The sequence below is a fragment of the Malania oleifera genome, chromosome 4, assembly GCF_029873635.1.
Source record: "Malania oleifera isolate guangnan ecotype guangnan chromosome 4, ASM2987363v1, whole genome shotgun sequence".
NCBI lineage: Eukaryota > Viridiplantae > Streptophyta > Magnoliopsida > Santalales > Ximeniaceae > Malania > Malania oleifera.
Genome location: NC_080420.1, coordinates 96,902,194 through 96,926,400, shown reverse-complemented (window position 1 = coordinate 96,926,400; position 24,207 = coordinate 96,902,194). Strand labels below are relative to the sequence as shown.

Genomic DNA, 24,207 nt, shown 5'->3' with positions numbered 1-24,207 from the left:
GATACAGATATACAGAGAGAGAGAGAGAGAGAGAGACTGAGAAGAGAGGAAGACGAGTTGTCAAATCAATCTTCTGTCCATCGGGTGGAGTCTTCAGTACTCAAATCTCCGCGTGCGAGAGGGTTGCTTTTGATGATCGTGGTCGAGATCGGACGTCTCTGCCGTCTGATTCGCCGGGGTTTTGGATACGATGATTTCGTTAACTGACGGTGCGCGGCAGCACCAGCTGCAACATCAGCTTTTGGGTTCTGCCGGGATGCCTAGGATGTCGTTGGCGGACGAATCGTTTGTTCTGAAGTCGGAGCCTCCATCGAGTCTCAAGCTCTTCAAGGGTTCTGATTCTCACGAAGGTTGGATTTTCTATTGAAATATTGGAAATTGATTTGTTCTGAGATGTTTCGGTCCTATTTCCTTAGGGTTTTGCTGTGCTTTTGTCTCGTAGTGAATGATCTCGTGCTGATCTTGGATCTTGCGGCGTTGATGTAATTTCTGATGCGGAAATTATGTTTTAGGGTCGTAGTTTTGTAGTGCTTGTGAACATCTTCATATGGCTTTAATACCTGGCATTTATATGCAAGTTTGCATTGTTATGGACGGACATAAGTTTTTCTGTCTAATCAGCCCTATAATTGATAGTTTTCTTCAGTTTTTGCAGTTTGGAATTACATAGAGCACTCTTCCCTCCTTTTTGGTTTGCAAAATCATGGTGGTAATGGAACTGGAATTTTGATCTTATTTCCGTTCTTGCATTTGGTTTGCATAAATGAGAGTGGGATCACATTCCCGCACACACTTTAATGGTGATTCCTCTGCTTAGAGGTAGGAATCACAATGGCTTTCTTGACTATTTTTTGAAAAACAGTCACAGCCTTCAATAAGTAATACATTCCAAAAAAAACACAGAAGTTAACCCTCGTCAAGTCTCAATTTTCATTGCTGATTATAATAAAAATAATAATTGGGAGAATTATTATAATTGTTTTATAAATAATTGAAAGTAACAACAACAACAATAATTATAGTAATAGTAGTAATAGACAGAACAAAAAATAACAACAATAATGAGAACAACTACAAGAAGAAGAAGAAGAAGATCAATTGATAGAACAATAGCAACACTAATAAACAACAACAACAACAAAACCAAGCCTTAGTCCCACTAGGTGGGGTCGGCTAAGCAACACTAATAAACAAGTGTAATAATATTAATATAAAACTATTATTTAATACTATTGAAAAATAACGAGAAATTCCAAGAAAAGTCATTTATTATTATAAGATATTGACGATAATTATGGTAAAACAATAAAAATACAATAATTAAAAGTAACAATAACAACAGCAGCAGCAGTTATTATAATAAAATAATAATTATTAATATAGAAACAATAAATAATGATTACAACAACAAAACACTAAAACTAAATAATTTTGTATTACAGACATATTTGAAAAATAACTTATTTTTCATTACATTGTAGCCACCATTGAAAAAAATAACAAAAAGTAGAAAAGAATCAAAGCTTCAATTGTTATTAACCAAATATAGTAATCGCATTTCAACAAAAAATTGCATTCTTGCCTCGATTCCATTCCTACGTTGACTTCTTTCTTACCTTAATTCCATTCCCAAACCTTACAGGCCATCAATTCTTAGTTTGTGTGGTTTTATGGTTAACAATTTACACCTCTTGGGTTTTGTTTTTTGAGTTGTGTAGAAGCCTCTTTTTTAATCTTCAAATGTGTGTAAGTGTTGGTTTTTATGCTAATTTTTTAAGGCTTTTTTTATAAAAATCTTTCCTGCTTGGAGTTTTGACCCTCAAAGGTAAAAAATTTTCAGGATTTTGTAATGGTAGATGGAATGATTAAAATTTATCATAGACATGTATTCGGTATAGTTGTTTGTCAGAAGCTTTAATATCTATTCTGGGATCAGTGTTTTTTTATATTCAGCTGTTTTAGAGCATGAAAATGTGCAGTGTGTTTTTGGTGTTCTTGCTCTAGCTTCATATTTTTGAATCTTCTTATGCATGAAATTGGTGGAAAATTTTAAACATGAAATACAATGAAAATTATTACATTTTTCTCCATATTTTGATTGCTTTTCGGAATAGAAATACATAACTACTAGTAATGCTGGAATATGCGTCTCTTATGTTTGGAGGGAGGGAGGCGGGGCAGGGGGGGGGGGCTTTGGGAGTCCAGGTCTAGTTAAATTTTCAAGTGTGATGACAGACACTATACAATCCTATTGGTGGCTTTTGGGACTCTTTCAGGTTGCCAAGCTGTCAAATTGGCTGTGAATTCCTGAAATTGGTTTTTAAGCCTCTGTTGTTGCACTTTTCACTATTTCCCTATTTTAAAGCTTGGAAACTCATTATTAGTTTGACTTATGTTGCATGGTAGCTGTTTTTAAAGTTTTATTTTTATGTTAATTTAATTTTTACTGGCTATGAGTGCTTATAATTGATTTCAAGTTCTGTTGATGCATTTTTTTCTATCTCCCCCATTTTATGGATTGGTTTATGTTACATGGTATAGCTGCTTTTAAAAATTTTATTTTTTATGTGTTTCTTCTTATTTGCCATATATTTTTTAAATAACTAGCCTTCAAATAAATTCGTCTTCTTTCTCTCTTTAGATACTACTAATAATGTATTTGTCCCCTATGCATAATTTCGAGGTAAAAAGAACAAATTTGAAACTATGCAGAATGCTTTATGTGCTTGTATGAAATATATCCATTCTATATTTTTTTTTTCTATATCTATGATTTCTTACATTGATAGTTAATAAAGTAGCAAGTGCATGTGTCCTCTCTCTCTCTCTCTCTCTCTCTCTCTTAAATAGTGACTAGAGAAACCAATATCACATTCAATACTGTTTCCTTGATTTTTTTGGGGTTATTATTTTAATGATTTAATCCATTTAGTGCTAGAATCTCTTAAGTGTCTAGATGGCTGGATTGGCTGGAAGGGAGCTCTTTTTTCTCGGGGTTCGGGGGAAGGAGGGTCGTATGAATTTAGTTTGGGCTTTTATTTCCTTTATTCTTCTTTATTTTTTGCTTGTATTTAAGGTCCTTGAGTCTAGCGTTGGAGAATCATGAGCCTTTGGTTGGGGCTGGGGAAGAGGAGCAATCATCTTGTGAGCTGGGAGGTTGTTTTTAGGTGTAGGACTGAAAAGGGGAGGGGACCTTGGGTTTGGGAATTTAATATCTAAAAGCATTGTCCTCGTGGGTAAGTGAGTATGATGTTTCACTTTGGAAACTAATTCTATTTTGCACAATGTTATCAAGAATAAAATTGGGTTGCATGTGAATGGTTTGGATTCCAATATTGGAAATATAGTTTTTTCATGAAATTCTTTAGAAATTTGTCTCTTGGATTTTTTCACCTCTTTTCTTTCTTTGTATTAAACATAAAGCAGGGGATTGCTTTTTGGTCGGTCAGCTTCTAGGAGGATCTTCCAGCAGGGGAGCATTGCTTCTGGGATGTGTTTCCTTCTTTTTTTTGCACCACTTTGCATCCTTATGGATTTCTCAATCTCTCTCTCTCTCTCTCTAATTGATGAAGATTGTGTTCCATAGGATTTTTATTTTCATTGGAACTTTATATTGATAAGGAGGCTGAGGAGCTCTCTGTCCTTTGTTGGTTGGATTCTTTTTGGCCTTATTATGGATATTTTAAGATTTTGGACTACGGATTCTTTTTGGCCTTAGTTTGTATCTTTGTTGTACTGATGGTTGGAGTCCATGGAACACGCTTCTGGGTTATTTGATGTTTATTGAGCATGTCCTAACTCTTTGGTACCTTTTCTATTGACCTCTTCTAGAGGTTTTGGGATGAGAAAGGAAACAAGGAGGTTATGACGGTGCACAATTTGCTATCTTGTGGTCGAGGTTCCCTGAGAGAAATGCTCACATTTTCCATGATTGTTATATGTCTATTTATTTTGTGTGGACCACATCAGATGTTTTGCGTCGTCACAGGTTTTATTTGGATGGTTAGGGTGATTTAGTTTCTTTGATGTTCAGCTATGTTTTCTGGTATCATTAGTTTGATTGCTTGTATTAGTTTTTGTTTTCTTCTGTTTGAGGTTGTGTGTGTGTGTGTGTTTGTGTTTTTTCCCCGTTTTTTTCCTCGTAGCCTGCATGTATTCTGTCCCCTATAGATAAAATTTTCTCCTTCAATAAAAATATTCTCAATACTTTTTTCCTTATTTTACACGTAGATTGATTTTAACTATGCTAAAAATTGTTAGCATTAAATCATTAGTGTGTGGGATTATGGGATCAAAAACACGTGTGTGTTTTATTTAACAAATTCTTTAATGCAAAAAATGAACCATGGTTGTGGCATATGCGTTATGCAATGTCCGGGATGAATCTGATGATCGCAACTGTTATGCCACTGCTTTTTAAAAATCATAAGTGCAACATACGAACACAAATTGCATAGTTCAGGAAAGTTTCAGGAAATTTTATTTGTTTTATGGCTAATCAAATTGGAAATAAATTTTCAAAATATTGGTTGTATTGATTTATTAGTAATTGGTTTCATCGCCATTAAATGTTGCTTGATTAAAATGTGACCTGTTTACCAATAAATCATTTTCTTGTCTTATATGGCTTATTGATTAGGGACTAGTCTGGTTCTGCATAGGTTAGCCATGGATTTTGTTTCTGTTATGTGGACTAGTCTCGTTCTGCATAGGTTAGCCACTGATTTTGTTTCTGTTATGTGGTAGTTGATGAAGATGTGCATATGACACTTGCTCATCAGCTCTACAAGGCTGGGAACTATAAGCAGGCACTGGAGCAGAGCAATATTGTTTATGAGAGAAGCCCACTACGAACTGATAATCTTCTTCTTTTGGGTGCTATTTATTATCAGGTTTCTTCTTTTAGTGAATCTCTTGCAATTCCTGAGTTCTGCTTAAATACATGCATATGAATATTTTTTTTTGATTTTTCCTTTGCCTTTGCCTTTTTTTTTTTTGTGTTGCTGCCTGTTTATCTCCATTTTGTTTTTTTGGTGAATCTGAATTCCTCTAATCTTTGAATGTGTGTTTTGGTTATTATACAGTTGCATGATTTCGATATGTGCATTGCAAAAAATGAAGAAGCTCTTAGAATTGAGCCACATTTTGCAGAATGCTTTGGAAACATGGCAAATGCTTGGAAGGTAACTACCAAGATTTTTGTTAAGTAGTGTTTGCGAGCATGGATTCGGATTTGTGTGGATGTGGAAGAAACTCAACACAACTTTGTGCTATATTTTGCCCAAATCCACACAAATCCAAATCCAAGTTTGAAGTCCATGCTCTCAAACACCTGGTTAGTGTTTTTGTCTTTTAAAATTAGGATTGATTCAATTCATTAAGTTTCATCCGCTTTTTTACACATACAGGAAAAGGGCAACATTGATCTTGCAATTCGCTACTATCTGGTTGCCATTGAGGTTTGTATCCATGTTCTTCTCATGTCTATAATAGGTTCTATTGAATATTTTCTGCAAAAAAAATTTAGTGATATAATGCACTGTTTTTGGCAGTGCAAAAAATTTGGATTGGAAGTGTGAAATGAGAAAATCTATGTCAGAGTTGTTGCAAGATAACTAGAAAACCTGTGGATGCCAGTAGTGTTGTGTCAATGATGAGTTGAGTCTATCAATTTTTAGCAAAATGGCCATTTTGCAATGATTTGCATGCGAGCCCCGTGGTAATAGATGGGCTGTCACATTTATGTTTGAAATCCGGATGGGTGCTATATGGCACTTTATTCTGTGTTTTGAGGAAATAAGTTGGTACTTTGTTTTATTTTTTTAGAGAACTGCTAGACAGGTGATTAGGTCTAGAGGCTACTTATGTAAGACATGGGCATGGCATAATCCATGGATTTTTTCTGGTTATTTTGGCCTTCTGTAATGCATTTTGATAGTAAATATGTAATTAATATTGTCATTACAAATGCATTTTGATATTTGTCACCACATGTAGGAGGAAACATACAAGCCATGTAACACACAAGGTGAATGTTTATCAAGGTTTTTGTTTTAGTTTTTATTTCATTTTTAAACATATTTTATGATAACCTTGTATTTGTAGTTTGAAGATACTGTTGATTTCTGTGGTACTTATTGATCTTGTGTGTGTTATGTTAACACTTTGAAATGTTGGAAAATTTTATAATTACATTTACCTGTTCAAGTTGCTGCTGCTTTTTCTGGTGTTTGGGATGCTGACACTTCGTTTGCAAAATAGATTTGCACCTTCATCATGGGGTTTACCTAATGCTTTTTATTCTAGCATCATTATGAGCTCTGTTTTTATAGAGAAAGGAAATAAGTGTCCAATTTGGTTAACTATATCATTTTCTGTATATTATGTCTGGATCCAAAATTCCAAATGGCACATTGCTTGTTATCTGTAGAAAAAATTGACTTGGTGCATTCCTATTTTTGGAAAGAATTATTTGAGTAGAGAGGAATGTGAGGTATTTCCTGCAGTCAAGTGTAGGGGAGAGAGGAGAGATCATTTGGTAATTTGGTAGATGGTGTGTTGGTAAAGGAAGATGGGGGTCTGGTCTTGGTAATTTGATGTCTAAAAACACAGCCCTTTGGGTAAATGGTTACGGTGGTTTCCCCTGGAGATGAATTCTCTTTGGCTTGAAGTAAGCTAGAGTAAATTTGGTGTTCAAGAAAATGGTTGGGATGGTAAGTTGGCTTCTAGAAGTTCTTTGGGAGTCCTTGGAGGTTTATTTTGCAGGTTTACCTGTTGTTTCTTCCTTTGATAAAGTTTCAATTGGGTAGAGGTAATTGGATTGAATTTTGTGAAGATGTCTGGGTTTGGGTTGGTCGGGTTTCAATTATCCTGTTCCTTTGCTCGGTTATGTCATCTTGTTCTTGTCACATTGATGTGATTTCCTTATTTCTCATTTTTGAGAGGGATTCCTTTTTTCGGGACTTCCAGTTTAAAGGGGGTTTAATTGATAGAGGTGGATCAGTTGTCTTCTTTGCTTTTTTGTGCTGGAGTTTTGCCATCTCTAGGAGTGGTGGAAATGTTTGGTCTTTGGATTGTTCAGGAGATTTTTGTTGTAAACCGTTCTTTTCTCCCCTTATTAACACTGATGTGGTTTTCCTTTTCTATATGAGTTATATGGGGGGCTAAAGTTCCTTCTAAGGTTAAAGCTTTGTTTGGCTGCTGGTGGTTAATAGAGTTAGCACCAACAATCTGCTGCATAGTAGGCCTTCTGAAGCATTGTCTGACAATATGTGTGTCTTGTGGGGGGAGGGGGGCGGGGGGGAAGCTCTGAAGATGTGTCTCATTTGTTTCTGGACTGTTCTTTTGCTTGGGCTTTGTGGAATTCACTTTTTGGAGTTCTTGGTGAGTGGGTTTGCCCAAAGTCAGTGGAGGAGTTCTTGCTTATATCTTTCATATTGAAAAGGGTGAGGGTGTTGAGTGGCTGCGGAGATGTGCTTTATGTGCTATGCTTTAGGGAATTGGGCTCATACTGCTGGCTGCTTTGAGAGCTATTGTGTTCAGGATGTCATCTGAGATTGGGTGGCTGTGATGTAATTTTATTTTATTTTATTTTCCTTGTGCTCTTGTGTGAGGACTTTTGGTTCTCTGAAATTGTATCTGTTTCTTGCTTGTTTTGATAAATCTTCTTTTTGAATAAGGAAAAAATCATGTCATGCTTTTAAAATGAGTATTACTGTTCAGATTTTTTTTCCTTATCCTTACAGCTAATTCTAACTTCTTTTATAACCCTGCTAATCTTGTCTGCCTTTTTAATTATGTTTTGTTTATTTTATTTTTTCTTACATGCTAATATATTCCTTCATGTTTGCACCTTTTTTTATGTGGTGTACTGATCTTTGTTCTGTGCATTTTATTGTAGCTTCGGCCTAATTTCTGTGATGCCTGGTCGAACTTAGCTAGTGCATACATGCGTAAAGGGCGGCTTACTGAGGCAGCGCAATGTTGTAGGCAGGCGCTTGCATTAAATCCTCTTTTGGTATATCCTTATCTGAATCTCTCATCTTTCATTCTTATATGCTGATTGGTTGTCTGCAGGATGTGGGAATAGTAGGAAAATTTGGACCTCTAAATTCTAATTTCTCTGTTATCCGTTTACTACTAATTTGTTGCAACCGAGCATAGTAGTAATGGGTTATTCTGGCATCCATGATCTTTTGATATCATTTTATTCATGTTAATAGGTTGATGCTCATAGCAATCTTGGGAATTTAATGAAGGCGCAGGGTTTGGTGCAAGAAGTAAGTTTCTGAAAATAAACCCATTTGGGATTATTGTCTCTCTTTTTTATGCGCAATAGAGTGATCGGCCAAGAAAATTTAGATCTTTTGGGTTCACTCATTTTTACGGGTCCTAATTCTTGTGTCTCCTTTAGTATCCATCCAATATAGAGAAGTGGGCCTTTGATGGATTATTTCATATCCCATGAGTGGATTCCTGAGGTGGTTGCATCAATGCTGCCTTTGTTTAACATTTTATGTTGTCATTTATATGTCCTTTTGGAGGGGTATGTGTTGTCCATTAGGCATGCCATTGTACTTCATGTGAACTTAAACCTTTGTTAGCCATGGAAAAATGGTCATAAACCCCAGTTAAATTTATAACCTGACTTTCAGCTGGGTGATTAGTTTAATCTTTGTTGTTAAATAAATAACCTAATTAAATATTTTATTTTAAAAAGGGAGCTACTACCCTTGTACCTGATCTAGGCAGTTGCTCTGCTGGATTTATGTGGCTGAGAGCCAAAGAACCTTTCCCTGTCTCAGCTATTAATGTGCTTAAGTGCAATGATGCAAATGTATTCTATTGAAGGGTTTCCTTCCATGAATGTAATATTTATGCTATAAGTTTCTCCTTTTGCACTAGTTACTGATGGAAGTAATTCATGTGTGGAACTGCGAATTCACAGTTCGATACAGATATCACGTTATCTTCAAGCCAAGGCACAGATGATGGTTGATCTTGTTGTAACTTCCATCTCCCAGACTGCAATTGTCAGAATCTAACATTTTGTGCAGGCATACAGTTGCTACCTAGAGGCTTTACGAATACAGCCAACTTTTGCTATTGCCTGGTCAAATCTTGCTGGTCTCTTTATGGAATCGGGAGAACTTAACAGAGCCCTTCAGTATTATAAGGTGCGTGGTACTCATCTTTTCTTCTTTTACAGCGCGTGTGTGTGTTTGTGTATTGTCTTCTTAATCAATGTTTGAGTTTTTTTCTCTTTTCTTGTTAGTTAGATTCTCTTGTTTTAGGACATGTTCAGAGTTTGCCTCATGTTTTTGTAAATACCATCTGTGATTTAAAGAACTTTTCTAGTATCTGATTCTGTTACTTTATATTTTTGTTGCTCTCTCCCTCTCTCTCTCTCTTTCTCCTGAACACCCCAAATAAATCTTTTTCTTCTCCCTTTTCATTTTTCCAGGAAGCAGTCAAGCTGAAACCCACATTCCCTGATGCCTATCTAAACCTTGGAAATGTTTATAAGGTAAGCTGTTGTACCTTGTGCCAGTGTTTAGGGTAGGTAGCTGCAGATGGCTGGACTGGTATTGGAGAAGAAACAAAATTTTTCTTTTGACCTTTTCCAGGCTTTGGGAATGCCTCAAGAGGCTATCATGTGCTTCCAGCGTGCTCTTCAGACGCGACCAGACTATGCAATGGCTTTTGGTGAGTGTTATGGTATCTTGTACTCTTTGTTGCCTTGCTGCATTTGATCCTCATCTTTTCTGGGCCTTGTGTAACACTACTTTTTCTTTGCAATCCTTTATAACATATTGCTATTGTTCTTCATGCAGTGTCTTTGTCGTTATTGATTCTACTGGTTGATTTTGATGGAAATTTCCTTATGATGTCTCACATCACATTTTTTTAATTTTTAGATAAGAGAAAATTTTATTGAAGATTGAAACAAAGTACAAGAGAGGAGGAGAAGAAATCCTCGACTGTACTACTATAAAACAATCATTTGAAAAGATTACAATAGAGCTGCTTTCCTATCTCTTTGAAGGTGAGACTACGATAGACCCCCAAAAAACCAAAATGATGTACTCAAAAAGAAGCCAAGAATGCCACACTTCATTTCATTAAACGTAAATTGAACCTTGATATATCTTATTACTGCAAGATATATTGGCAGCTGTTGTTAAATTGGGCGCATGACACACATTGGGAGCCTGAGAGACTTGTTAGGTTTTCTTTCTTGAAGCAAGTCGTGTGTTAATCCCATTTAGAATCACAATCCAGACAAAGATCTGGATCTTCCAAAGATCCTTGTTCCTTTCAAATGATGTGGCTCCAAGGGAAAAGGTACAAGAGGGAGATTTTGAAACATGCAAGGAAGATTTTAAAGTGAACCACCCCAAATGATTGCCTTCCCACTCTTTCTTGTCCTCCCTATAGGAAGCAACAAAGTGGTCCAAAATGGAGAGGTGGTAAGCTTATCAATCTCTCTTTTGTTGAGATTCTTGAACAAATGGGAATCCCCACGAACAAGAACCCCCATCAAAAGAGATGACAAAAATGATAGATGCATTGTGGAAAGGGTAGAGCTTGAACAACTGAGGCCCCTTCAGTTTCAAGGAAGTATCCCCCACGAAAGCATACTCCTAGAAGTGAAACCTATTCCTGTTTCCCACTAGGAAACGAAAATGAAAGATATATTTTTTGAATTTTTCTGTCCGATCTCAAAGTATATTGTTGATTCAGCATTGTTAATGTGTATTCCTAGTGGCTTTTCAAGGGCCTACACTTGGACAAGTGAAGTTGTGAAAATAATGTGCATCTGGCTATTTACTGCAGGGTGCTTCTGTCCTTATTATGTTGCAGTTGTGGGACACAGGGTGCCCCTGCTAGTAAGTTAATTGATGTAGCTGTCCAAGTGGATCAAAGGTTTAGCTAAGCTTGGGGTAGGTTGTGGGAACTGGTAATCTTAGCCAATGTAATTGAAACACAATTGAATATTTAGTTACAAAGTAAATTTACTTAAGCATGCATGTAATAATTGCAAAATGGAATATGTGCACTGTATAGGGAATGTAATAGTTTACACCAAAAATAGTGGTGCCATTTCGAGGTGATTAATAATGCAGAAGTTGGTATAATTCCACCGCCATGGATTCTATTAGTTATAGAAAGGGGATCTCCTCTTTTGACAATTATTTTAATTTTTTTTGGATTCCTAAAGTATCTCTTGTAGCTGGCCTTCTTTACTGATTAAAAGGATAAAATAGTACAATTGACAATACAATTGTTTTTAAAATTTTAAAAATAAACTTTCAGGAGCCATTGAACACTCACGTAGTGCATGGCCACAGCTAATAGACAGGAATGACTGTCCCTGAATCTAGCAATAGCAATGTATACTCGTGCTATTCCATCTTGTTTGGAATAACACCAAATTTTGCATGGCTTTTTTGAAAATTTTTTTATTTTTTATTTTTTATTTTTTATTTTTAATTGTTTATAGATCTTCTGATATTGTAGCCATTTGGTTCTATCTTGATCTGTTGTAAGGACTAGAAGTAACTTTTTGAAAAGTAAATATCATTTACAATTTTGGAACTACAACAGCAATAGCAAACCAAGCCTTAAAGTCCCATTGGGTGGGTTGGCTACATGAATCCTTTCCCTCCAATTTTCACGATCGTGGGCAATTTTTTCCAACAAATTCAGGGCTATTAAATCCTTATTATATCATTCGAAGTTATTATATGTCTACTTCTATCCCTTCTTCTGCCCTTCAGAGTTCACTCCTCACTATTTGGCCCTTGCTGCAGATGTCTAAATTTTTTTGTGTCGACCTCCTTTATCTTCAATAGGAGCTATGTGTCACGGACCCCCAAATTAGACAACTAAGGGGCCTTGCAGCACTCCTCGAGGTTCTCTCCCAACAGAGTTAGCTAATAATCACCCGTTCGAGCTTGCAAACATGAGCATCACATAAGTCTCCGCAACCACTCATAATCATGAAATATAAAAATGGACACTGATAGATCATGAAGGCAAGAGACATTCATGCTCAATGATAAATAAAGACTACTTATTTTATTCAAGTAAGAGAACACTATACAAGCCATAACACAAGTAATTTAATATTCATTTACAAATCCCTGGAGAATACATGTAAAACCATCTCTGTCCCCCATTTAACCCCCATTACATTGTCACCCCTTAACATTTTCCTCTACTCATTCTAACGAAGACCTCGTCGATTTGTTGTAAGAAGTCTTCAATCATCAGGTTCTGTTGTCATGAAATTTTGGATCTTCTGTGTGAGATGCTTGAAGTGTTCTGTCTTGTCACCACGCTTCCTTTCCTAGCCAGATGTATTTGTTGACGACCTTCATCATTGCTGACTCTATTTGCAAGGATCTTCACTACGTCTCTGGCTACTGTCTTCATTTACGAAAGGGTTGATCTCTTGCACTTCTATCTGTACTGATCTTCTTTGTTGAAAGGGGGCTGTTTTAAGTCGTTGCTGGGAATTAGTAGCAAATGGATTGACCTTTCATATTATCTTATAAGTCTTTCGGTAGTACTTCTCCAAGAATTAGGTCTCTAGCTTCAATCCGTCATGGACATCGCTTTTTGTCTACATGGGTCTTTGTGAATTTATAGGCTTTCAAGCAAATGTCCATCCTAGTAGCCGTCAAAAGAGTGTCGCAAATTTGGCTGTTCATTTGTCACCATCTCAACAAGACATGATTGGTTGCAACATATTTTACAAAATTATTGCAAAATTAATACATCTAATAGGAAACATAATTTCACAAAAGCTGCAAGTATTTTTCCCCCATCCCTCACTGCTTGGGCTTTTGGGGACTCCCCAAAAGCCTTAGGGTGCCCACCATACTCTTTTCTCCTGAGTCACTGCTCAAGAATTCTGTTTCCTCTTGGAATGTTTTCAAAGCATTCAAGGCCTTTCGCTCAGGACATTCTGCTATGGGATGGGGCCCCATGTACAGAAAACAAGCAAGTGGCAGTCGATGCACCTAATTCCTTGCATCTTTGTCCTTCCACTCTCTCGTTGTTATGGATCCCTTATCGCTCAAGAAGATATTAGATCCCTTGTCACTACCCCTTGCGTGTGGATCTATACACTCGAGAAGATCTCCGTTCATGATTGTTAGATGTTGGGTATTTCCTTTTCTAAGAACTATTTGAGTGGTCGTTTAACTGTCCAACTGTTGTGAGGGTCCGACTTGAGAAATCCTCCAATCGTTCAATTGCTGCGAGATCCGAGGGAAGGTCGTGAATCCCTTGCCTTCGCAGCTTGTTCTTTGACCATGTTATGAGTCCCCAAAGGAAATGAAAGACTCTGTCAGAATCCGCCATATCCTTGATGTCAATCATTAGGGCCTGGAACTCCCGTACATAACTCCCTATTGAGCATGTTTGCTGCAATTCATATACCTTGCAACGTGCCATGTGCTCTGCATTTCTAGGGTAAAACTGTTCTTTCAAGGCATGTTTTAACCCTTCCCAAGTATTGATGGTATACCAGTTGTCTTGCATGTCTTCCCGTTTGGTTCTCCACCATAACTTAGCATCCTCAGTAAGACCGTTGCAAGGTTAACTCGGTCCTCCTTTAGATCAATCCTCGAGCACTTAAAGTAGTGTTCCAGGTTGGAGACGAAGTTGTCTTAACTCCTTTGCATGTCGAGCGCTCCCATAACATTTAGGTTCTGGCACTTTAATATGAGTTTCCCCACAAGTATTGATTATTGGCCTTCGAGACATCTGTGCCACTGTGTTTAACTTAGTACTCACCTCTTGTAAGTCATTTTGAAATTGGTCCGTTAGGTTTTGAAGCTTACCCACCTCCTTCCAATCCTCTTTCATGGCGCTAATAGATTCTTTGACATTCTCTACAAGCAAATAAAAATCATTTGTTAATTCACGTAGGGAGACCTCAAGCTCTATTGGCTCTCCCCCTTGGGATGTAAGGGATGGCATGACGCCCTCACTGTGTTTCAGCCTATTCTCGAAGGCTTCGTATTGCTTAATGTTCCTCTGGAAGACCTTAAGCTCTATTGGTCTTTTCTCCAGGGATTTTATATGTGGAATGAATTTCTCAAGTTCCACAATTCTCATCTCAAGCTTAAATACACTATAGAGGTTTCCTCTAATGTTCTCTCAGGCGGCCTCAAGCACTATTGGCACACCTCTCTATTTTGACAATTATGTCTCAAGCGCTTAGAGTTAGAAGAAATTCGTCTCCAAGGTTTCAAGTTTTGTCACTCTTGCCTCCATCGCCTCAACGCGCTCTGTCTTTGCAGATTTCGAAGTTCTCATCTGGCCACTCATGGTGCTCACACGCCGTGCTCTGATACCAACTGTCACAAACCCCCAAATTGGACTCAACTAAGGGGCCGCGTGGCACTCGCCGAGGCTCGCCTCAAATAGAGTCGGCCAATAAACACCCGTTCAAGCTTGCAAACATGAGCATCACATAAGCCTTGACAACCACTCATAATCATGAGATATTAATATAGACACCGATAGATCATGAAGGCAAGAGATATTTATTCTCAATGATAAATAAAGACTACTTATTTTATTCAAGTAAGAGAACATTATACAAGTCGTAACACAAGTAATTGGATATTCATTTACAAATCTTGGAGAATACATGTAAAGCCATCTCTCTTTCCCATTTAACTCCCATTACATTGTCACCCCCTAACACTATGCCTATCTTACTGTGAATATGTTCATTCCGGAGTTTATATTTTACTGTTATACCATTGATCCAACTTGGCATTATCATCTTAGAAATGTTACTTTTTGGATATGTTGTTTCTTAGTTGCCCAACATTTTGGTCCATATAGCATAGCTGGTCTTACAACCAACCTATAGAGCTTCTATTTTAACTTGAAGAGTATTCTATGATCACACAATTCACTTGAAGCACTTCTCCATGTTAAAGGCTTGATATACTTTGTGGGCCCATAACCTAATAACTTAAGCTTTTGGGTAAAGTGGTAATCTAACATGGTATCAAAACTGTTTACTAGGAGACCCTAGGTTCTTGCCTTGTTGCTCGTGTTTATTGTGATGTTTAAAAATTAATATTGTACTCCTTGTAATGGGTGTTACTTGTCGTTTGTTTTTCTCTGGGGGAGTGTTAAAGGATTGATATACATTGTTGGCTCGCAACCTAACAGCTTAAGCTTTTAGGTAAAGTGGTAATCTAACACTTCATTTTATCAACCTGCTTTAAATATATGCATTATATAATAGATCCAAGGCATTGGAATCTTATAGTATTATTAATTTCTTAACCATCAAGTTTAACCTTTTCACTAGTATTCCTTCTGCTATGAATAAAATCACCTTTAATATAATTTGTCTTATTTCTGCTTATCCTAAAACCTTTAGATTTTAAATCTTCTCTTCATAATTTTAACTCATATTCTACTTCACCCATAGTTTCGTCAATCAGAACGAGATCATTTACAAACAATGGTACCCCATTTTGGATATTTCTAGCAAGTTCATCCATCACTAGACCAAAAAGATAAGGGCTAAATATTGATACTTGATGTGCACCTATTATGATTGGAAATTCCCTAGTCTCTCCACTTATAGTCTTAATGCTAGTCATTTTACTCCATCGAACATGTGCTTATGACATCAATATGCCTAGTACATATGCTTCCCTTCCACAACTAACACCCACACCCCCCCCCCCCCCCACACCCACCCCCCCGGCCCAAAAAAAATCACCATAGAATTGCCTAGATACTCGTCATATATTTTTATATGTATGTATGCATGCATGTATTTCAAGTCAGTCCCTTTCCTTTTCCTTGAACTTTTCCTTTGACATTCTTACAAGATATATAGAGTTTGTAGCACATCTCCTTGGCATAATACCAAATTATTTTTCTAAGATCCTTGTTTCTAACCTTAATCTTTGTTCAAGTACCCTTTTCCACAATTTCATTGTAGGACTCATAAGTTTAATTCCACATTAGTTGTTACAATTTTGAATATCTCCTTTATTTTCCATATATAGGTATTAAAGTGCTTTTCTTCCATTTGTTCGGCTTTATCTTAGTTTTTATAATTGCGTTAAATAAATTAGTTTCCAATGTGTGCATTCAAATTAGCTCCATTCATTTCTTCTCAAAATTGTATTTTAAAGTTTTCTGTTAAGCCTAGTTGAGGAGCATAAGCACTAATTACATTTATTATCTTTTGGCCTAAGACCATCATGGTTTTTATGATTCTATCCCTTACTCTTTTGATATCTGAAAAAAGGGCAGTTCGGTGCACAAAGCTACTGTGTATGCGGGGTTCGGGGAAGGGACATACCATAATGGGTGTATAGTACAAAACCTTACCTTACATTTTTGCAAAAGATTGTTTCTACGCCTTGAACTCGTGACCTCTAGGTCACACGGCGACCACCGTACCATTGTGCCTAAGCTCCCCTTTTGACATCTATGACACTATTTTTGAAGACTTTGTCTATAATGATTCCTACCCCATTTTTATGTTTTTCTTTTCCAGTTTACCAAAGTTTTCAAAGGCAGATTACATTAACTTTTCTTCTAATCAATGTCCCTAGTATACATGCTTTTACCCATAATTGTACCTATATTCAAAGTTGCTAATCTAATCCTAGTCTCTTGAACTAACAACTTTACCCACCCATGTCTAGAATGATGTAGAAACACTTGCATATTTGACACTGTGCTCAGATGCTAACACAACACGTCACATTGGGGTTGACGACCTAGCTCACCTTCTCCCACTTTAGGCTACACTTGTGTGGTATAAGTGCAATGCGTCACTCGTAGGGGATGCCTTAAAGAATAATCGGTAAGGATTCATATCATAGTGATCTAACAAGTTTTATGCTGACTGTCAGCTACCTAAAATACAATCCACTTTTACCCGGGTTTGGGATTGGCTGTGTGTGAAAATATTAAGAGATCAAGTGAAGCATCAGGCCAAGTTACAATTTTGGAATTGAAGGTGTTACTAAATTTGGTGAAAGAGTCTTAGAGAAACTGCGATGCATGAACAGTTGTAGAATCCAGGATCCCCTCTGGTTAGTTTATTGATATATTCCAAGATGATCAAATTCTGGGCTAGGTGGTGGGGTTAAGATTGTGGTTACTGTAGCCAATCCAATCAAAACATTTAAGGAGAATATTTTAATTACAAAGTAACTTTAGTTTATGAATATCATTCAACATTTTCCAACAATCTTAAGCAGATGAGACTGATGAGTTTTCATAGCTCTAGTTTGATATCGATGTTTCCTTTGTATTAAATAAATTGTATAAATTTTAATTATGCAAGGTTATCAAAATCAGGATCCTATGTAGGATTGCTATAATGGTTTGCAGGGTCCAATAGTTGAATTGTGTTGAGGATCATAAGATTTTACTGAATACATAAATATATAAGAAAATGCATTTGTACGTTGCTTTTCCCATAAATTTCTGTGATGTAGACCTACAAAATTGCCTAGTAAGTGTTTAAGATTCAAAAAAGTAGAAGTAATCCATATAGGGACCTCATATTACGAAAGAAGAAAATATGAAGTATTCAAATTGTTGCATTCCTATATAGGGGCCCTTATATTACGTAGGAAGAATCCTTACTCGTGGGATGAAGCATAAGGAATCACACATTGGCCCACAAATATCTGCAATGTGCAACAAAATGTGGATGTTAATACTCGTTACACTGATGGATTGATAATTGGAACATGGGGAAATGCAAAAAAAAAAAGGAGGAAAAATCGTAGACCATGTGTAAGAACAGCTTGACTATTTAAACCTATTAACCCGTTTTAATATGCAGGTAGATAGAAATTACCATTTCAATCTGGTCCGTCCTCACATATGTTGTATTTATTTTTTGTGATGGATGAATTTTTATTCTTATTCACTAAGCTGCAAGGTGTGGTATGGGAACAGGTTGATGCAACTGTATTAGAATAATAGTAGTGTTTGTATATATTATGTGTGAACATGTTGGGCCATATGGTGCAGGTAATTTGGCTAGCACATACTATGAGCAAGGCCAGCTGGATTTGGCAATTGTTCATTATAAGCAAGCTATTGCATGTGATTCAGGATTTTTGGAGGCTTACAATAACTTGGTATGTTATCTTAATTCATGTTCTTTATGTTACCATTAGTAATCTGGATTCCGACCATACTATCAGTGACATGATATTTGGTTTTAATGTTGGAAGGGTAATGCTCTCAAGGATTCGGGTAGGGTGGATGAAGCGATGCAATGCTACCATGTAGGTTTTCTTTCCCTGTATAATCATTTTTTCCAATTTCTAGTTTGCCTCTAGTCCTCTTCCTACTTAAAATCTTATCCTCTGTTTTGTCCTTTTCTTATTTTTCTTCTTTGGGTCTGCTTGAAGCAATGCCTTACACTACAACCTAGCCATCCACAAGCGCTTACCAACCTTGGAAACATATATATGGAGTGGTACGTCGTAATATTTTGATTGATATGGGTGGCCAGGCATTTTCTTATTATTAGCATGGGCATTTACAAGTGTTTGAAATTGCAGGAACATGATGGCGGCGGCTGCTACATATTACAAGGCAACGTTGGCTGTGACAACTGGATTATCTGCTCCATTTAATAATCTTGCAATGATATATAAGCAACAGGTAGTCGCTGCTCCATCCACAAGTTGTTGATTGATACAAGCATTGAGGAATATTGATTCAGTGCTGCTTCACTTTCTCAAGCCTAATTTTCAAATAATTTCCCTCAAAATCCATTTTTGGCAATCTAATCTGTTTTACCCCTTTTGATTTTATTGCAGGGCAATTATGCAGATGCTATATCTTGCTATAATGAAGTTCTACGCATTGATCCTTTGGCCGCTGATGGTCTTGTCAATAGGGGCAACACATATAAGGAGATTGGTAGAGTAAATGAAGCAATTCAGGACTATGGACGTGCTATTAGCATTAGGCCTGCCATGGCTGAAGCCCATGCAAATTTAGCTTCAGCTTATAAGGACAGGTTTATTTTCTTCTCCACATTGTGTATTTTATTCCCTATTTCGAAGTTGTGGGGAGGATCTGGGAAAGAGTGAAATGGCTATGCTGTTTTGGTACCTGGAAATTTATTACCATAAAGTTCATGCACATAAATTTATGCTCTATGTTGCTGTTCAATTGATTTGCAGTGGGCATGTGGAATTAGCAGTAAAGAGTTATAAACAGGCATTGCTTCTGCGCCCCGATTTTCCAGAAGCCACTTGTAACCTTCTGCACACGTTACAGGTACAGGTTTCTTTGGCCCCACAATCTTCCTTTTCCTTTTTTGATAGAAAAAGAAGTTTATTGAAAAGGGAAAAAGAATGTACAAAAAGAAGACAAGAAATCCTGACAAATGAAAAGAATGAAGTACAAGCATAACAATAAAGCCTTCCAATCCTGCTGAAAATCCTCAAAGCACATGCCCCTAAAACTGCCTGCTCTAAAAGCCGAGGAGATCAAGCACTGAATCCTATTCCAAAGCAAATCTGAAGGTAACTTGTTCCCATTAAAAAAATACATGCATTTGCCTCCTGACCAGATCCTTCACAAAATAGCAAATAACTCACTTCTGGACAGAGCTATACATCATTCTCCTTCTCTAATCCAATGAAAGAAATACACAAGAACTCAAACTGTCTTCATGCACTCCTAATCCTCTAAAAAAAAGTCTCAACAATCTATTTGTCATGTCCCAAGAAAATGGACGATGTATAGATAGATGAGGCATGGTCTTTAAGCTGTTAAACCACAAGAAATAAACATATGGGAAATAAGCCTTGGAAGGCCTCCTATGTACAATAAATTCTTCTTGTTCTTATTAAGGGCCACCAAGCAAACGAGAAGCCTTAATCTTGGAAGGTATAATTGTCTACCAAATACAAGGATGAAGAACGTTTTTAGTGGACTAAATAAGATGGCAAAAAAAAATGACTAATGCAAAAAATGACCTGAAGAATTCAAATCACACACCTAGAAGTCCTCTTATTAGAAATCACGGAGTCCTTGAGAACGGACAAAACAAAGAAGCAAGCTTCTCCAATTCCCTATCATTTAAACTTCTTTTGAAATGGCAATCCAAAGATAAATCTAGTACCATCCCAAATGAAAAAAGAAGAGATACTGGCATCATGGGCTGAATAAAGACGATAGAGGCGAGCAGTATTTACTTGTGCTGAAACACTTACCCAAACATCCTCCCAACAGCTTTTACCCAGTCTTCTTGACTTGATCAATATTTTTCAAATGCAATAGGCAGGTTTCCAAATTTCATTTGAAGAACAATTGATGATGATATTATGTTTTCCAGTGTGTTTGCAGTTGGGAAGATCGGGATAAAATGTTTGCTGAAGTAGAAGGAATTATCAGAAGACAGATTAAGGTTTGAACTCAATTCTCTGGGCATGATTTATTTGATCCCCCCCCCCCCCCTCTTTTACACAACTTGCTTCAGAGCCCGAAAACAGGGGAAAAAGTTGTTGCTCTAAGCATTATTTCTCTTCCAGATGTCCGTTCTTCCAAGTGTGCAACCTTTTCATGCAATAGCATATCCTATTGATCCGATGCTTGCACTTGAAATTAGGTAAGATCTCTTCTTGGAACTTTTTTTTAACCGGAATATACCACATAACTATTTTTTTATACGAAGTTTCTCTTGCGTAGCCGCAAATATGCTGCCCACTGCTCCATGATTGCAACTCGTTATGGGCTTCCTGCCTTTAAGCATCCTGCCTCAATACCAATAAGGAGTGAAGGTGGAAACAGAAGACTAAGAATTGGGTATGTTCAAGATCTGCATATAATTCCATTTATTCATCTTCCGATATTTTTTGCTTATTGAAATTTCCTGGGCTTGCAATCAATTGATTAATCTTTCAAGATTTCTTGCTTAATTGTGATTTTCTGAACTTGCAGATATGTTAGCAGTGACTTTGGTAATCATCCTTTATCACATCTTATGGGCTCTGTATTTGGCATGCACAACAGAGAAAATGTTGAGGCTAGTAATCTGTACTCTTCCTGATTACCAATTTATGAGCTTGATGATGCTTTTCTGTGTTTCTGTTGCTCATAGTTGGAACTGAAAAATTGTTTGCGTATAGGTATTCTGTTATGCCTTAAGTCCAAATGATGGAAGTGAGTGGAGGCAGCGTATCCAGTCTGAAGCTGAGCACTTCGTTGATGTTTCTGCCATGTCCTCAGATTTGATTGCTAAACTGATTAATGAAGATAAAATACAAATCCTAGTCAATCTTAATGGCTATACAAAGGTGATTTTTTTCCAGTTTAAAAACTAAATATTAATCACAATTACTGTTGCATAAATATCAGTTTCAATCAAGTATCATATGCATTTTTAGAACAATACTGGGAATTGAGTATCTGCAGTATTGGTTTATGAGTTATACTTTTTAATTTTTCTATACTTAAAAAAAAAAAAAATTTGGTGCATGTTCCTTGGGTTTAAACTTCTCTCTGATATTGTGGAATTTTGCAGGGGGCCAGGAATGAAATATTTGCCATGCAGCCTGCACCTATTCAGGTCTCGTACATGGGGTTCCCTGGCACCACTGGTGCAACTTATATAGATTACTTGGTCACTGATGAGGTATTAAATGGTCCAAAATCTGAATCTGGTGATTTTTTATTTCCTTTTTTGTGTGTAGTCTTCTTTCCTTTGTTCTCTAATATTTTGCTTTCCTTCCAGTTTGTCTCTCCTTCATGTTACTCTCACATTTACTCAGAAAAGCTTGTCCATCTTCCTCATTGTTACTTTGTAAATGATTATAGGCAGGTTAGTCTTTCAGAAATCTAGAAAATAGAAAATTAGAATCTATTTTTTGTTTCACCTCTTTTTGGTAAATTTCTATGAATTTTTTTGTTCAGAAAAATCGAGATGTGTTGGATCCAAACTGCCAGCATAAGAGATCGGATTATGGTCTTCCTGAGAACAAATTTATTTTTGCTTGCTTCAATCAGTTGTACAAGATGGATCCTGGAATTTTTAATACTTGGTAATTTCATGATGGTCTCTATTACTTGTTATTATATGGAAGTGTGTATGGCGCTCCACTATTGCTCATCTTTCTTTCCATCTTATCCAGGTGCAATATTCTTAAACGTGTACCTAACAGTGCATTGTGGCTACTCAAATTTCCTGCTGCAGGCGAGCCCAGGCTACGTGCATGTATGTATTTCTTCACCAGTGGATGCTTGGCATGCCATGGAGCTTTTGTTCCATGGGAATGTTTGTTTGTCTTTCATTTATATATTTATTTATTTTTTGGTGTCTAAGCTTACACTCTCTCTTTTCAGATGCTGTTGCACAGGGAGTGCAGCCAGACCAAATTATCTTCACAGATGTTGCCATGAAAAATGAACATATCAGACGTAGTGCTTTAGCAGACCTCTTCCTTGACTCGTAATATCATTTATTTTGTTTGATTTTTAGCTGGTTATTTGTCATCTGAAAATGATTTGTTGCTTGGGTTGTCAAGTTCATATGGCTGTCTTGCCTTTTCAGGCCTTTGTGTAATGCGCACACCACAGGTACTGATATTCTCTGGGCTGGTTTGCCAATGATAACATTGCCCCTCGAGAAAATGGCTACAAGGGTTGCTGGCTCACTTTGCCTAGCCACTGGTGTTGGGGAGGAGATGATTGTTAACAGGTAGGCTTTTTTTCACCCATTCGTTAGACGAGTAATTTTTCTATCAAAAAAGAAAAAAAAAAGAAAAAAAAAAAAAGAATGATCATCTCTTCAAATTCTGTGCAGTAGATGGCTATGTTAAATCCTTGTGAAGTTGAACCGGGCCTTGAGCACTAAGCCCAATGGTTCGTTGCCCCAGCTGCCAAATGGGAGGAGAGGATGTTTTTAAATTTTTTCTTCACATTCCTTGATGTTTTGTTTTTGGGGGTTGGGGGATGTGGGATGTGGTCAAGGGTGGTCCCTTGTGGCATTGTGCACGGACATCAGCCTCCCCAGAACTTAAAGAAAAAATAATATGGAATTAGGCAAGGCTTTTATTTATATCTGGTGTCAGGGTGATCTGTATGTGCAGTACAAAGTGGTTTGACTCTGGATAGACATTTGGGCAAGGCTTTTATTTATATCTGGTGTCAGGGTGACCTGTATGTGCAGTACAAAGTGGTTTGACTCTGGATAGACATTTGGGCAAGGCTTTTATTTATATCTGGTGTCAGGGTGATCTGTATGTGCAGTACAAAGTGGTTTCACTCAGGATAGACATTTGATTGGCAATGGAAGCTGTAAAATGCATGCTTCCATAAATAATAGAATTTGTGCACTTTACCCAGTGGTTGGACCATCAAGCCCTGCCCCCCTGGTCTCTCTATTTTTCTCTGCCATATTTCATGTTTATTTTCATTTCTTGCTTTGTCCAAAGAGAAAAAGAAATCCAATTTTAAGGGTTTTTTTTTTTTTTATTTTGTTTTGTTTTGTTTTTTTTTTCTTTTTTCTGACTTTGCACTTCCGGTGGCCAATAGCACAAAGGAGTACGAGGAGAAGGCAGTCTCATTGGCTCTGAATCGCCCGAAGCTCCAGGCTCTTACCAATAAACTGAAGGCTGCACGTTTGAGTTGCCCGCTATTCGACACAATACGCTGGGTAGGATGTTCTTTTTCCTTTGTTAAATAAATAATTCATATGCATTTACATGTTATTTTCCTGTACATTTTTGCACAATAATGATGGAAATGAATTGCCCCTTGGACAAATATAGGTGAGGAATCTGGAGAGGGCATATTTCAAAATGTGGAATCTCTATTGCTCAGGTCAACATCCCCAACCATTCAAAGTCGCTGAGAATGATCCCGACTTCCCTTATGATAGATAGATGGGAAGGAAGGAAAGGATTTTTATTTTTTTGTAGAAAAAAGCATTTGAAAGGAAAAGTATGGATGGTAAATTTACTAATCTGTGAGAGGTGTTACCTTTTATGATCGTGCGGTTAAATACACAATGTAGGGTGGTGGTCTTTGTGTGACTCGAACCATTTGAATTTTGCCATCCCTGCTGTTAAGTAAAATTGAGAAATCCCAGGTCCCAATCTTTTGTCCTTGTAAACTTTTATGTGTTTCCTTTTATTATAAGATTAATATGAACCTTTATAAGCC

General features: G+C 37.0%; 1 protein-coding gene across 1 annotated transcript; it reads left to right on the top strand.

Annotated features, from left to right (window-relative positions):
* On the top strand, window positions 1–24,207 carry LOC131154520 (probable UDP-N-acetylglucosamine--peptide N-acetylglucosaminyltransferase SEC). The gene is made up of 28 exons (XM_058107337.1): window positions 1–350; window positions 4,747–4,892; window positions 5,085–5,183; window positions 5,409–5,459; window positions 7,901–8,017; window positions 8,223–8,279; window positions 9,057–9,176; window positions 9,464–9,526; window positions 9,627–9,705; window positions 18,052–18,161; window positions 18,258–18,311; window positions 18,438–18,505; window positions 18,591–18,693; window positions 18,852–19,054; window positions 19,221–19,317; window positions 20,381–20,452; window positions 20,577–20,653; window positions 20,734–20,850; window positions 20,986–21,070; window positions 21,174–21,341; window positions 21,569–21,679; window positions 21,779–21,865; window positions 21,958–22,085; window positions 22,176–22,258; window positions 22,387–22,492; window positions 22,595–22,741; window positions 23,578–23,698; window positions 23,814–24,207. Exons 1-28 carry the CDS (start codon window positions 191–193, stop codon window positions 23,925–23,927), a joined length of 2,943 nt encoding a protein of 980 aa, XP_057963320.1. The 5' UTR covers window positions 1–190; the 3' UTR covers window positions 23,928–24,207.